This window comes from Sylvia atricapilla, chromosome 13 (assembly GCF_009819655.1).
Source record: "Sylvia atricapilla isolate bSylAtr1 chromosome 13, bSylAtr1.pri, whole genome shotgun sequence".
NCBI classification, from domain to species: Eukaryota; Metazoa; Chordata; class Aves; order Passeriformes; family Sylviidae; genus Sylvia; species Sylvia atricapilla.
Window position 1 is genome coordinate 19,961,869 of NC_089152.1, and position 16,732 is coordinate 19,978,600.

General features: G+C 39.8%; 1 protein-coding gene across 1 annotated transcript; it reads left to right on the forward strand.

Moving 5' to 3' along the window:
* Positions 1 to 3,331: 3,331 nt before the first annotated feature.
* Positions 3,332 to 16,531, forward strand: CHRNB4 (cholinergic receptor nicotinic beta 4 subunit). Its single transcript, XM_066328754.1, has 6 exons — positions 3,332 to 3,457; positions 8,077 to 8,222; positions 10,017 to 10,061; positions 10,187 to 10,296; positions 12,795 to 13,767; positions 15,783 to 16,531. Exons 1-6 carry the CDS (start codon positions 3,412 to 3,414, stop codon positions 15,921 to 15,923), a joined length of 1,461 nt encoding a protein of 486 aa, XP_066184851.1. The 5' UTR covers positions 3,332 to 3,411; the 3' UTR covers positions 15,924 to 16,531.
* Positions 16,532 to 16,732: the final 201 nt, after the last annotated feature.

Here is a 16,732-nt window from a genome sequence, read left to right on the forward strand (position 1 = left end):
ACCCAAAAACAGTAGCACCAGAATGACTGAGGCATCTCACTTCTCTAATAGGACTGTGAGTGCACTTGTAAAGAAAAAAAATCCAGGAATACAAAACGTTAGCTCCAGTACAGCTGTTCTAATGAACTCATCTAAATAGCGGTGAGCAGGGAAAACCAGAATTTTACCTGCAGAGCCCTCTGGGTATTTGCAGAAGTTACCCATAAAAAGTTCAATTTTTCAACTGAACAGAAAGCAACATAAGCCTTACTGCTGATGACATGAGCCAGGACTTTGGCAGATATCATTAATGTCACACTTATAAGGGGTTAAGGGAAAAAATTTGCCATTAGTTAACATTTCCTGTAGCAATTTTCAACCAGAAAGTGACAGCTGTAATGTTAGTGCAACATCAAGTCAATTCTATGTTTTCTGAAACTTCATTTCAGCATCACAACTACTGGAAACTAAATGTGCCTTTCCACCCAGAAGCATTTATTTTTGCAGCAAACTCCCTGTACCTGTACTTGTGTCATTAAGGAAGCCAGCTCTACCCTAGGTTGCTTCCACTTTGAAAGCTCCAGTGCTTCTGACTGGTTCTTTTCCTAATGCAAACAGCAGCTGGAAATCACCATGATAAATCCACAGAAGAGGACTGCCAGTTTCCCTGGACACTTGAACATCTTGCATTCCTCATGAACGAAGAGCTCTAATACCCTACGGCATGCAAAGCATCACAGCACCAGGAACAACCCCCAGCCAGTTCAGTAGATGGCTCCCTGCCTGCTATTCCCACCCTTTCACAGTGTGTTAACATGCAAATCCACAAGATCACATATGATAATATCTGCTAACAAGGCTTTTCATTTGGAAACCTCAACTTAATGAACAAATGGAATCCTGTGACGTCAGTGTCGCAGAGCACGAGTGATGAAGGAAGACCTTGAGTGATCTGTCAGAATGAGTGAATGCCAGAGGATGGCAAAGGAAGGAATATGAAAACCAGCTGTGGTAATTCCTTCCCCCTTAGCTTCAGCAGGATAACAGGAGCAATCGGTGCACGGTCTGTGCCCCTTTGGCTCTGGGAGGGCCCACTGCTTTGGTGAAGCAAGCCCAGCCTGGTTTGTTACACCCTGAACTGCTGCTCTGCTCTGAAGCTCCAAGCAGTATAAACTGGTACAAGCACAGAGACTTGAGCCACGCATCTGTTCCTTCTACAACCACTGCAAAAGCACAGAGGTTGGGTTGGCAGATGGAAGATTTGCCTTTGGGGAGAAATAGGTCAGATACCAGAAAGTAACAACTGAGAAACAGATGCAGTGTTTCTTCCCTATCATACTGGTGCTTTGCTCAAACATATTCTTCTTAACTGAACTTTCAGCTCTGTGAAAGCAATTCCTTGTACATCATGAGAGACAATCTTGCCCAGCAGGCTCAGGAGTGTAGCAAGGTCTCTGATGTACAAGCCTCTGACAAGGTACATGAAAAGCACACTGTCATGAGAAGCAAAAAGTGGAAGGCTTGAGATAAAGACTTCACTCTGGACACATCTCCTGCATTTTTTGACCGTTGTAAGAGAACCATTTTCTAAGGTGTCTTTTTGCATGCTGTTGATTAAACATGAGGAAAAACAGAGAAATAGTGTTATATTTTCATGGAGTTAGTCTATTTACAGGTAGGCACTAGGACTGCACTGGGTTTTTTTAAGTCAAGTAGATTTCCCCATCGTAGCAGTTGTGTTTATCTTACTGAAACCAACCCCAATCCCCCTTGGGTCCCACACTATTTAGAATCAGAGAATAATTTCAGTTGGAAGGGACCTTTAAAGGTCATCTAGCCCAACTCCACCCTGCAATGAGCAGGGACATCTTCAACTAGACCAAGTTGCTCAGAGCCTCATCCAATCTGACTGTTTCCTTAGATGGGGCCTCTACCATCTTCCACTTCTCTGGGCAACCAGTTCCACTGTTTCAACATCCTCATTGTAAAAAAAATAATTCCTTATACACAGACTGAATCCACTTCTTCTAGTTTAAAAACATCTCATGTCCTTTTAGTTTAAAAACATGTCCTATTAAAACATCTGTCCTCATCTTTCTTATAAGCTCCTTTAAGTACTCAAAGACCACATTAAGGTCTCCCAGAGCCTTTTCTTCTCCAAGCTAAACAGTCCTAACTTAAACCAAATCTAGCTAATAGATAGTGAATAAGAGAGAAAAGGGAGTGATGAAAGCAGAAAAAAAGACTAAAAATAACAGGCAGGAACTTGCACAGGTGACTGACCCCTGATACCAGGCCCAACTTACTAATTAAGACCTGCAGCAAACCCAGCACATTAACGTTGGTGTGTTTAGCAGTAAGGCAACAGTGTGCTGAGAAATTTTTTCGAGTACACAGAAATCATCTACCATCAATTCTGCTACATAGTCCACAGAACTTTTTATCATCTGAGACACTTGCATAGCATAAATACTATAAATGCACCTCTAAACAAAATTGATTACATGTATGTATAGGAATGTTCAGAAGTTACAGGGAACCGAAGCTGGTTTGGGTTTTTTCCTATCCATGGACTTCAGCCTGTCCTACAGTGCTTGCAAAGGGCAAATAAGAAAATAAGATCTTCTTGCCCCCTCCTTCTACACAAATCTTCCCATAGCAAGTCCCACAACACATGACACTCTACAGTCTGCTAAGCTCTTCAGCTCTAAAAGATGAATTCCACAGAATTTCTCTAAACTGAAATTCTGAAGTGTCTTTATCCCTACTGCTACTTCACCACAGCTTGCTTTAGCTTTCTTTTTGAGATCCTATCAGATGCTAATGACAACAAATTTTCTGTTCCTCTCTTGGTGCTCCCAGAAAGTTTTTGGAGCTAGTTTAAAGAGATAACACATGTGGGCCCTGGTGTGGAAAAGGGCTGGCAATAGGTAATAAACTTTCTCTCTTGACACAGAAAATAACCCTCTGCTAGGGTTATAATTTATTGACACTAAGAGGTTTTATGGCACAAAGTTATTACCAGCTCTTCTCACACAGCTATTCCTAGCCAGCGCACTTATTAATCAGAAAGCCTTTTAAATGTGATCTAGTAGCAAGAATTAAGCAGTTGTGTTTTGCACATCATGTCCCTTAGCTTGCTATTTCATTTCCTCTTTTTAAACATTATCACATTATGTTCACTCTTCTTATTTGCTTTTCCCCTTCACAAAGCTCTTTAAACAGCTGCAAAGGGGGAGGGACCACTATGCTCACGAAAATTCCACTTTGCAGAATGCTTCTGTCAGGTCCTACTGTCTGTCTCTTTCCAGGCATTTCATACCTCCAAGATTCAGGTTTGCTTTCACATCTCTTCCCTCTGCCAACAGAGCCTATCGCCAGCTGTCTAAGCTGAAGAACAGTAATACACATCTTTTTACTGCCGTGAGGAAAATGTACACCCTCGTTCTCTTTGTAGTGGGCTCCTTTTGTCTGAACGGTAAGTGGCCTTTTCTTTCTCATACAGTTTGAGAACAGTGAGAGCTTTTGGGGGTATGAGGTAGGACAGCGACATGAGCTCTGCTATCATCACCTTGGGAGGTTGCTGACTTAAAGAGGATGTATAAAATTGATTATTTGACTGTTGTTTTGGGCTTGTTTGGTATCAGCACATGCACTATGATGAATATGGACAGACAGGTGGGATATAAAATTACATAACTGTAGGAGATGACAATTATAATGACTAAATAATATCCCTTTAGATGGTCCCAGGATCATCTGTGATAGGAAAAGCAGATACTGTGCTGAAGGTGAAAAAAATGAACCATGATATGTCCCATAAATATGACAGATCTCATCCCTCCAGCATTATTTTCTCAAGTTCCTATATTTTGCAAAATTCCTAATTCCTGATTTTTAAATCAGAATGGAGACAATTTAAATTAACTTGTCATATGTAACTATCTGCTACGAAAAACATATATTTATGCTTTTTATACAAGAATGTAATGATTTCTCAGTCTGTCAGGATTTCTTGGATATGTTTTTGCCGACACAAACAGCAGCATGCATTTAACATGGGAGCTTCTTCCCATGGACAGACTCCACTGAAGTGCTCTGAGAGAAACTGCTGAAATTGAACCAAGATCAGATCACACATTTCCCATTATTACCTATTCATCCCACAATTCTTTTGTTTCTTCCATCTCTGAAAGGCACCTTTAGAAAACACCTGCTTTGTAACAAAAGGAAGAGTGAGGGCCCACTTCAGATTTCTAAATTATACACTTCTAAACCCTGGAGTATTTCCTTTTTTATTTGCATCCATTGCAGTGTAAAAATTAAAAGTCTTTAAAATACGGTGAATTCACTGCTACTTCCATTGGAACAATAAGCATTCCAAATCAGCATGTGTTCTTCTACGAGGTTATGAAAATCTTTTGCTTGAGATCATGTTGAGAAGTAACAACATCATGAAGTCATTTCAGAGAAGATAATAGGACTGTTTCATTGTGTTTCTTACTTGCTCTTTACTAATTACAGATGGGAAATTGTTATTTCACTTATTTGTGAGAGAGTCAAGGACTAAAATGGTTACACATGCTACAATGTTTCTTCTGAAAAAATACTATTTCAACATTTATTACAATAACCGAATTCAGAGAAACACTAGGAATATATCTTATGTTAAATTTTGAAATGTAGACAGTGATAACAGTGAACTTGCATGCATCTCTCAGCATTGCTCCTTTCTGCTTTTTTTTTTTTTTTTTTTTTCCCCTGTGGAAATCACTCCAAAAATTTGTCATTACACTGAAATCAAACAGCATAACACAGAATGTCTACTTATTTCATTTTATGTATTTAAATTAGACTATGTAAAAAGAAAATCTCCACAGCAGAGTGAATAAAGTCTGTGGTTTCATTTCTTCTGCTGTGAAACTGGAAGCATCTTGGGGCAATTTTTTTAATGCTCATAGTCCCAAGGAGAAAACAAACTTACCGAGGAATGTGTACTGCAAGTTACGTGGCAGTTCCTCTCCTTGTCACAGAGCAGATGTGTAGTGTGTTCAGTGAAGCTAGAATGATTTCCCCAGCTCAAGATCTACCCCAATGGGCTTTATTTATTACTGCTTTCAGTACACAAAGATACTCCACTCCCAGATTAGGACTGTAGGACTGCCTAACCATTACTGTAAAATCAATTGTCTAAATGCATCAGTCTACCCTCTTCAACATCTCTGGTGATTACTGCTATTTGGGGGGAAAGAAAAAGCAGTTTGTGGGGGAAAGTACACTTCTATTTCTTCCAAGCCTGAGAGGAAAAAGAGAAGTTTCAAAGGCCTGGCTACTGACACACAATGCACATAAAGATGAATCGGGATGCCTGGTAATTTTGTTCTCATTAAGTGCCATCTGGTTTATATGTAGATTGTTAGTGGAAAGTAGACTATAAAAATTAGACAAGAAACACTCTTTTTTCCCCCCAGTATTTACAGAGATTGGTTTTAACAAGTTTTAAGGCAGTGCAGGGCTGACACCTAGTGGTGTGTGATACAGGCTTCTGAGTGAGGTGACTGAGTAACCCCTTTATTTCTGGTTACTAAACGGCTGGGATGGCATGACAATTTTATAAAGGATTATCACTAGTGAAGGAATGCCACCGCTAAGAACATGTAATAATTTCTCAAAGAGACTCATTGTTGAATAAATATTTTTTATAATTAAAGTCATGGCTTGTCATTAATCAACATAAAGTTCATTAACAGTCAGTACTTGGGAATCTGAGCTGTTCTCATCAGACACACGATGTTTGGATTTGCAGACCAGACGACTGTGATTGCTAAACGCAGGTTTCAGAGTAAAAGCTAATTACAAATCCAGAATTAGCTTTCTGCAAATATTCTACAATTCCTACTTTTTACTCTCTGTTTAGCAAATACACTCAGTGCTGGAATATTCACAGACAAAGACAGCAAGGCAGTGAAAACATAGTCAACAATTCAAACAAGAACTCACATCTCTGCTAGCAGTATTCAGTGACCCCTGAAACAGACAAACTGACAATTTATTTATATTTGAATTGTAAGCCATGTGTTTACATCACTTATGTATGCAACAGAGGGAATGTCTACTAAAAAAATACCTACTAAAAACAAACTCAACATAAAACTCCACCAAACCACACAATAAAATAACTTTAACAAGGATTCTCTCTTGAACCACCACAGGACTTCTAACCTATCGTTATAACCACAAGAAAATTCATTCCTAGAACATGGTCCTCTTTTCTTCACAGTATCAAATTTAACTTTTCCTTGACTGCTATACGCAAAAAACCCCTGAAGCTTAGCAAGAGTCAGCATAGCTCTAGTGTGAAAAGCTTTTGATTAGGCACCTTGCATTGAGAAGAAATGTCATATTAAAATATCATGTGGTATAGGGCTTTTATAATGACTTGCAGGGAGGTACAAAGCAAGTGTGAATCAAAAAACAACTGACCCAACAAACACAGATACATTCATCCAAATTTGTTTTCCCAAATGCCTTGGGAAGTATTTGAAAAGCTTACTCTGAAGAACAATCTTACAGTTAAGCATAGATGAAAAATTTGGGCTAGCAGGCCACAGCTCATGCTGGTTTACAAGAATTAAACCAAGCCTGGTGTTTACTTCAACCTTTCCACAGAGCTTGAGTAAAAGATGTTCTTAGATGTGAAATCTGTTTGATAATCTTTCCTTTTTCCTCACTCCACTTTCTCACTGGATCACAAACAAGAAGGTCTTAGGGTCTTTTCTTAACCTGAGTTGGTTTCAGAAGAATTTCAAGTTTCAAGAGAGACTTGTTCAGCCTAGCAACTTGCAGCCCAGTTCACAAGGAAACGTGGCATCTTCCAGACATGCACACAAACTTCAGCTGCTAATTTGATTCTGGCCTTTTGGTGTCTGCCTTTCCCCAGATTTCATGAATATGCTCCAACATAAAAAAAAACCTAGAACAAATTATTGTACCACAAATTTAAAATACTTGCATGACCAGTGGGTTTCACTGTGTGTAATTGCTCTGGGAAATAATGAAGCAAATATGCTGTAAGGACACTACCCTCATTTCTGCAATATCTAGAGGTGGATTAGGTGAACTGAATTAGGTGGCCTTTTCTATGGGAAAGTCATTCTATCAATTGCATTGGAACCTGCTTTCCCTAACACTGTAATTTCATCAGCATCACCACACAGAGCTGCCCAACACACAGCACAACGTCTCTGTTCTGTTGGCAGGATGTTATCAGGACCTTGCTCATCAATATTGTCAGGTGGTCAACAGTGGCTTAAAAAGTCCACAGGGATGACTTTAAAAAGCACACAAAGAACATGAGAACAGAATAAACAACCCTGGGGTTGTGCCAGAAGCTGCTCTGCTCCACAGTGAATGTTCAGGCTTGTTTGATAGTAACCTATAGATACTACATTTTGTAGTCACTGGACTCCAGCTTTGGCAGTCAAAGATTTACAGTATTTGTGCTAGTCCACAAATCAGGTTTTACTTCCACAAAAAATAAGTCTAACATATTACCTTGAGTTTTCAAATTTTGAAACAGAAACATCACTAGCTACCAGAGAGTCCCCAGTCACTAAAAAACCCTTTATGACTCCTACAGCTTATCACCTGCTTTTCTCTACATAAATAAGAGTCTTTAAATTTGTATGTGTATCTGCAACTGTGTCTCCTACATCACTAAAGAGAGAAGTCACAGCTGGATCCCTCCCTTTGGATCATAGAATAATTTTTCCCCTGCCATGAAGAGGGTGGTTTGCTCCCAGTTTCTGAGTGTAATCCCAAAAGTATCTACCAATTTGAGCTTCACATTCTATTGCAAAAGACCCCAAAAGGTTCTCATTGATCTGCTTTGATCTGTGCTCTGTGAGGGACAGTCAACTTCAGCAGAACAGACATCAGTGCAAGCACCATATCCTCTTGTTCACACAAACCTCAGTCTTTAGAAAATCAAAAGCTGTCATTATTTCTAAAGATGATCCGATGCACAGATATTCTGTGACCCCTACATCATGCCACTTTAGTCTTCCTTCCATAATGCTGTTTTGTGACACTTTACAGGAAGCATGGCAGCAGATGCTGAAGAAAAACTAATGAACCACCTACTGAGTCCTGACAGATATAATAAGTTAATTCGACCAGCTGTCAACTCCTCCCAGCTGGTATCCATAGAATTGCAGGTTTCCCTGGCACAGCTCATCAGTGTGGTAAGTTCAAATTAGGCTATGCCTTTACATTCAATACTACTGCACAGCACTCTAAGTGATAGTTATACCAGTCTGTTCTTTTCTCTGTTCTTTTCTCGTTTGTGTAACACTATTAATAGGCAGAGCCCATACATGCCATTAACTGGTTTTATACCTCACAATGAAGCTACAATGGGGAAATCAGTCTATGCCTAAGCACTGAAGGACTTGAGGCAGATCTTCATGCAATAGAATTCCATCTAGCTAAAATTTTAAGTCATTCCACTGATTTCTGTGCAGTTACTGTAAGTCACCCCTGGCCAGGACCTCTCCTGGACTGTGCACAGCAGCAATGTGCACACCATCCACCATCACTGGAATGCTAATCCATCTCTACTGAGGTAGTTCAATGGCCTGAAAACAAGCTACAAAACCACATCCAAATCACATGACATATCAGGCATATCAATCAAGAACAGTGGAATGTTGTAAAGAAAAAGACACCTTAGTTCTGGCTGGAATAGCTTAACATAGTTAAAACAATCCTCATGAAAACAACTCCTCATATTTAATAAAAACTACTTCAGTGGGCCTAAAAGACACTTTCACCCACAAGGTTAGTGTGTGTTTAACAGTTATTCCAAGGTGTAAACGCATCATTACTAAGAGAGGTTCACATTAACTGCAGTTGGAATGAGAGCCAGCATGTAAGTGGGAATAATTTCCTGAACTGGGGCTTTCAACTCTGCTGCTCTGTCCCTGGATGACAAGGAGATACACATGACTGCTTCCCTGTCAGAATTTGTGTTAAGGGCTAGTGACTGGACTGCTGCAAACTTTAAGAGACATAGAGAATTTATGTTCTGAAATTCAAGAGGAAATGAGAAAGACTCTGTTGGAACAAAAGGGAAACTGTACAAAGATCTGAGGTTTCATGCACACACGCAGACTGGATATAATATATATCGATACACATAGATACATATACACACAGGATTCAATGCCGTGTATGCCGTGTATGGATGATTCTAGTTAAGTGCTCTCTCTCTCCTGGGGAACTCCATCTGGACACAGGCATGCCTCCATACATCCTGCACTACCACCATGAGAACAGTGTCCTCCCCAGAGTGCAGATTCTTGGTATAAAAAGGGGGGTATCTTGCTCCAAAGGCCCCGGTGGTCAACAACCTAAACAAGGTGGATGAACAAGCAAGGATCAAGACTAGCACAGCTCACTCCCTATCCCTCTATAGCCTCACTCTTTGAGCAGAACAAAATTAGGCATACTGTAGGCTCCAGCAATGTCAAGCATGTTCAGGATCAGAGAATCAACGCATTTTCCTACAGAAATCCTCTTGACAGATCTTCTACAGGGAGATTTCTCTTCTGTCAAGAGATAGCAGCCCATGAAGCAGAGCCTAGCAGCTGAGAGATTAAATGGCAAACTTTACACCAACCTCACACAATTTTATGTAGGCCTTCCTGATGGTCAAATGCCTCTCCTGTTTCAAATCACTTTTGGAAAAGTGGGGCAGAGGAGGAAGCCAGTTTAGCAAGGCAGTGAACATTGTTTCCAAATTACTACACTCACTCCTGCCATAACTGTTCTTGTTAAAAGACATTTGGAATTCTGCATTTGTGGGGTTACTATTTATCATCAGTATGTGTACAAGACTGGCCATCTTACCTCAGAGAAATGTCTGTCTTGAAACACACTAGGCAAACTCATGCTCAAAACCCCACCAAATAAATCTTATTACTGCAATGAAATGAAACATTTTAGAGGCCAGTTTTTCTCTCCATTTTTCCCTGCAGAATGAACGAGAGCAGATCATGACTACGAACGTCTGGCTGAACCAGGTAACAAACCCACAGAGAAATGGCTTTTGCAAACCACAAGTGTGACTGCTTTCACTCCATTACATGATTGTTTTGTCAGTGCTGGCCAGGACACTCCCATCACTACTGTACAATTCTTTTCTTAGGAGTGGATTGATTATCGGCTGGCTTGGAAGCCCTCTGACTATGAAGGAATAGATAAGTTGAGAATACCTGCAAAACACATCTGGCTGCCAGACATTGTGCTTTACAATAAGTAAGTAAAACTGGTGTAGTTTATGCAGATTATGAACAAAATTTTAACCAAGGAACAAACATCAGAAACAATGAAGTAGGTCTGGTAAAATTTTAAAAGTGAATTTTGTCACTTTTAGATGGTAGCAAGTGCATCTGACTGGGCTACTGGGCCCAAAGGTAATTTTAGTAACACCAGGTCTCTGGTTAAAGAAATTCCAGCACAGCTGGAAGATGTCTGCAGCGTGAGCAGTTACAGCAGAGGATCCATGGCAAGGCTCACAACTGAGAGACATTTATATGAAAACAGACTGTATGGAAAGAATAAACTGTAGGTTTATATGTTTTATAAGTGCACTTGCAAGAAGAGATCTGTGATCCTATCAGACATCTTAGGGTCCGAGATACAGTTTTGTCTCCTTCTTCCTCCACTCCTTCTTCTACCACAGACCCCAGGACATAAATCTGTTACAAAGTTCACACATACCAAACTCCAGGAGTTCATATTCATGTAGAAAACCAAATTATATTCCATTTTCATAAAGCATTGAAAAAAATTATGAATACATAATAAATCTGTCAACATTTGACCCTGTTGCTTTATAGTACTGAGAAAAATATCATATTTCAGTTCCTCTTTCAAACAAACAGCTGGCAATTTTGTTTTCCTTTGGTTTAAGTCTCTAGCAAAACCTTGAAGTGGATTATGAACGGTTTTTTTAATAATCAAAATTTATACTTTTATGATACTTCGAAAACCAATGAATTAATGAACACATGATGATTTATGAACATATACAGATGGGAAACCCAGGAAGTTTACATATATAACTGAGTTAAGTCCTTGGAATCCTACTACTGGAAAGTAGACTTGATGAACACTTCAAACTAATGTATTAGTAACAAAATAATTCAGCTAGTGGATTAGAATGTACTGTGGCTGCTCAAAGCTTGTTCTTGTCAATTGTGTCTCTGCCCTCTGTTTCTTTTTGCTACTGGCCAAGTGATCTATTTTAATAGTTTGTAAAAATGGAAAGAAACAGTTTCAAAAGGTTTCTTAAATGCCTGGGAACAAGCCTCACCATATTGGATTTCTACATTAGTATAAAGCTTCAATTAAATTTTAGCTAAAGGAACGCTCCATGTAACTTCCTGCTGCTGAAGCAGAGTTTCACAGGCATCAGTCAGTTCAAGGTGCCCAGGAAAACACAAAGCACGCCCCCATGCCCACAGCTCTGTCTGTGCCCCGTGTGAGGGCTCTGGGACTGCAGCCCAGCCTCTTCCCACAGCTGAGGCAGGGCAGTCAGCACTGGAACTCTCATATTCCCAGCCCAGGAGTCTGCCCAGCACACGGCATGGCACAATGGCAAAGCCAAATCAGGGAGTACAGATAAGTCAGAACTAAGATACAATTCACTTCTCAAAAAAGAGCTATTTTATTGACGATGAACTAACGACCTCTATTAGTGGCTGTAGCCACTCACTCCTGCATCGGCTTTTTTCGCTGTCTGCATGAATTAGCTGCAAAGGTCTCAGCTCAGTGCCAGGCACTCATTGCCTCACCCAGGTAAGCCCTTTCCAGAGCCAGCCCTAGCTGATGCAGACACATGTGCCAAGCCTAAATATTTGTAGCATTTCCCTGCTTAGGAAAAAAAAAAGTCACCCTTAGCACTGAAAGAACTCTATTTTCCATGATACCTTGTCAACAAACACGAATACTACCTCAGGATACCTAATGGCTTAAATAGCCTTACCTTGTTTGGCCCAGACTCTTGGGCAGGAGAAGGTACTACTGAGTGACAAGGTACTACTGAGCTTCTCCCTGAGTTAAAGGGCCCATCACAACACAGAAGACTCCCCTGGTGGAAGTTCAGCAGCACGAAGAGATACAAAGCCAAGATTATTTTTGGGCACTAAGAATGCCGTGGCTTGTCTGTTCTGGTTTTGTAATAAGTAAACATTAACTGGAGTGACGCAATAAATTATAACCCATATAATTACATTTCTTCTGCCTACACTCTCCCTGCATTTCTAACTAATGCTGCTCATCTTTATTTCCTTGTCCAAGTCATTTAGGAGTGATGCTCTGTGTTCTTAGCAGTGGCTATGTTCCAGATCAAAGGCACCTCTGTTTTCACATGGGATGATCTCATTTTTGCTCAGCCTTCGGAGATGTAGGAAGCTTTAATGACTTGAGCAAACATGTATAAAATACATTGATTTCTTTGGATGAAACAGAAGTGTGTATCTGGTATTTAATAATAATTTTATGACTTTTTTTTCTGTAAGTATTGGACCAAAAATCAACTCTCTGATTGGAAGAAATGCATACATTGATCTCCCTGTCAAGTTATAGCTCCCTACAGCATAGATTAGGGAATAAAAGTATTACTAAACTTTGATTCATGGAACAACTGGGGCCCACAAGACCACGAATGTCAGACCTTTTCTGTTTTGAACTACATTTTTCCTCCTAACATTTTATCACTTTCTCCCCTCTCTCTTCTCTGCTCTCGTTAGTGCAGACGGCACGTACGAGGTCTCGCTGTACACAAATGCCATTGTAAAGAACAATGGGAGCATTCGCTGGTTGCCACCAGCCATTTACAAGAGTGCCTGCAAGATTGAGGTGAAGCATTTCCCGTTTGACCAACAGAACTGCACGCTGAAGTTCCGGTCCTGGACGTACGACCACACAGAAATTGATATGGTACTTAAGACTTCCATGGCAAGCATGGACGACTTCACGCCAAGCGGAGAGTGGGACATTGTAGCACTCCCAGGAAGAAGGACTGTAAACCCTCTGGACCCCAATTATGTTGATGTGACATATGACTTCATTATTAAAAGGAAACCACTTTTTTATACCATCAATCTTATCATTCCCTGTGTGCTAATTACATCCTTAGCCATCCTAGTATTCTACTTGCCTTCAGACTGTGGTGAAAAAATGACCTTATGCATATCTGTGTTGCTTGCCTTGACTGTGTTCTTGCTGCTGATCTCCAAAATTGTCCCTCCAACATCTCTAGATGTTCCATTGATTGGGAAGTATCTCATGTTTACAATGGTGCTGGTGACCTTCTCAATAGTTACCAGTGTCTGTGTGCTCAATGTCCACCACAGATCTCCAAGTACTCACACTATGCCCCCCTGGGTAAAGCTGGTTTTCCTTGAAAGGCTCCCAGCCTACCTGTTTATGAAGCGCCCAGAAAATAACTCTCCACGGCAAAAGCCATGCAACTGCAAAAAGACAAAAGCAGAGAATCCTTGTATGGAGCCATCTGACTTCTACAAGAACTCTACCTATTTTTTGAATACAGCTTCTGCCAAAAGATATGATATGAAAGTCTCTGAGACACTTGACAATGTCAGCAGTCATCGAGATTTTAGGTTAAGAACAGGCGTGAAATTTTCTCCTGAAGTGCAAGAAGCAATTGATGGAGTCAGTTTTATAGCAGAGCACATGAAAAGTGATGACAACGACCAGAGTGTAAGTAAAAATGAGAAATCCATGTCCTTCCAAACTTCATCTCCCATCTTCCTCTGTAACATGGTGTTCCTCAGAAAGCATATTTGAACTCTCTAGCTATTGTCAAGATTTCAGAGAGATTCTAGATATAGCTCATAAAAGGAAATAATTTATGCCGTTAATGAACAGCAATTTGGTAACTGCAAATACTCTCCTGATAAATAACATGGCTATTTCTACAAAAAGAGATTGCCCAGTAAGTCCTGAAACACTCCTTAAAAAGCTTTGTTTTCACATTCAAGTTGTGATTCGCAGGGCAAGAAAACAATATTCAGTTCCAGGTTAGAAATAGAATATTTTTCACCGTTGTGAATCAGTAAGACTGTGATTTGACCCGTGGCCAGGCCAAGTTAACCAGAAACAACGTACTTGCAGCTCAAGCATTTATTTACCTAAATGAGCACAGCAGGATTTAGCAAAATTGGTAGAAGGCCTTGGCAAACACCCTTTCTGGGCTAAGACACCTGTCTGTATATGGTAAACACCATGGGAAAGAGCTGACCCTTCTTTCATTTGAGTTATTTTTATCTATACCAGACTCATTACTAGTTGGGAGAAATACTTTATTTAAGCAGTGCTGTTGCTGCTCTATTCCCCACCCTACCCAGAGGCCACTAGCTAGCACAATAGAGCTGATAGAAACACTCTGTGAGTAATGCTTGGAAAACTCAGGTGGGTCACAGGGTTTTTTTAGACAAGCAACCACAGTTGGGAAAAATCATCCTCATATCTACCATTGTCCTGTCTCTAATCCAGACCTCAGTGAGGCTCCAGGTTCTCTATTCCTGTTGTGCTTTCCCTCCCTCAGCCAAGCAGATTAAATAAAGTCTGGTTTCTGATCTTGCAGAGGTCCCTGGAGGAGCATGCTGCTGAGTAGTTCATGTTTTCTATTAAGTGAAATTACTGTCAATAGAGATAAAGAAGTCCAGCTATTAACATTAGACATGACCTTGTAAACATTGAAACTGACTGAACAGAAGCCGACTTTGTAGCGCAGGAAAAGGTTTTCTAATAGCTCAGAAATTCTTGCAAGGATGTGTTGCACACTAAAGGATCAACAACGCTTTCACTTGATAACAATTTTCAAGAGCATTTTATATATTGAAAATCCACTTAACCGCTTTTCACATAAGGTCCTCTGATACTACATATAATTTTTCAAGATTCATAACTTTATTCTCTGCTTCCTTCCCTCATCACAATGGTCTGATAACAACTGTTCATGTACATTTATATGGTCTGACTGGCTCCATTAGCTGCAGTGGGAATTAAAAGTGTGCACCGAAGGAAAAATATGTAATATTCTAAATCAAACATGGTTCAACTGATAAGCATGATAAAGTCCCAAATGTGAGGACATTCCATGTGTAACTAGGATCAATGAGAGAGGAAAAATTATTCTTGAGATACAAACAAAGATTGACATATTTCCCCCTTACAATAATAGCCCAATTAGTCACTTCAGTTTGAGACAGATTCTAAGGCTATGACTTTCACAGACAACACACGCAGGGCAAAAAGGGATTTTAATAAAAGCAACAGTATTAATATGCATCAAACCCCATGAATAAGATGACTGCTAATAAGAGAAGAACTCTGAAGCTAACCTTGTTTAACAGCAGTAAACACCACCTATTTTTGCCCACTGAGATTAATAGCATTTACAAACTGAAATTGAAGAAAAAATTTTCCTTAATTAGATTACAGCGTGGGTCCTTCAGGGCTGGCACCACACCAGGCAGCCACACTCAGGATCTGAAGTATCCAAGAAAGCTAAGAAATATTTACTGTATTTTTCTCCACTGCTCAGATGGGTTGTAGGAGAAAAATCCCTTATCAAGTCTAAAGCCAGTTTATTCCCTGAGCCTTGAGATCTGTTTCCTTTTATTTTGATAAACAAAACCTCAGCATTAGCAAGAGGAAGACCAAAAGAATATGACAAATTGCTAATATCTTTAACTGGCTTTTTCTTCCAGGTCATTGAAGATTGGAAGTATGTTGCCATGGTAGTGGACAGGCTGTTTCTCTGGATATTTGTCCTTGTTTGTGTCTTGGGGACTGTTGGATTATTTCTGCAACCGCTTTTTCAAAACCACACTGCTGCCATAAACCCTTAGCTATTATTTAAAATTACACAGACATTTGGTCTCATTCTGCTCTCAGTTTCCCTATGTTTCACTCCAAAAAGGTGCCAAGTGAGTTGCACATCCCTTAGAGTAGGGAAAAGGAAAGTAGAACTTGACTTACTGGGATAGGAAAAAAAGCAAAACAAACTGAGAACTAGAGTTTTTTCCAGTCGAGTCCAGTACTTCTGGTGATATCTTACCCTTTTTTCAATTATTTGAAGTCTAAACATTACAGTGAAAGACTTTTACTGTACAAGAGATCATCCCGGCATCATCATCATCATATTATTATTATTATTATGTATTATAAATATATTGCCTTAGGAAGGATACTTTCTTTCCTTAGAATACTGCAATTTCCCTATTACAAAGAAGGTACTTGTGTGAAACTTATTTCCTTCAAATACATCAAAACTATTTGCATCTGATTTATAAGGAACTTTGCAAGAGGGTTTGATACTTAATTCTGAACTGAGAAACAGAAACACTTCTGAGGTAACCACTGAAAGGCTTCTCACCTCAACATCTCTGGTGATGGATTGACAAAGGCCAAATTAATGTATGATAAACTAATATGTATATAATACTCTGTTTGATGATGAGATATAAATAAAACAAAAACTTTTCCTTTATATAGATTTAGTCCTCAAATTTCCTGCAAGTTTAACAGCTTGTGTATCTGGGGCACAAACACACTTTAATGAGTCTAAGGCTATGAGCACAGAAAAGCGACAGGAGAAGCCAACAGTGAAAGGCAGCAAGAATGAGAGGACACCTGAGAACACACAGACCTGTGTGTT

Bases quoted from the DNA above. Each gene is read 5' to 3' on its own strand.
- CHRNB4 (XM_066328754.1), top strand. From the start codon at position 3,412: ATGTACACCCTCGTTCTCTTTGTAGTGGGCTCCTTTTGTCTGAACG. The intron at 3,458-8,076 runs GTAAGTGGCCTT...GACACTTTACAG, and splicing joins GGGCTCCTTTTGTCTGAACG to GAAGCATGGCAGCAGATGCT. The intron at 10,297-12,794 runs GTAAGTAAAACT...TGCTCTCGTTAG, and splicing joins GACATTGTGCTTTACAATAA to TGCAGACGGCACGTACGAGG.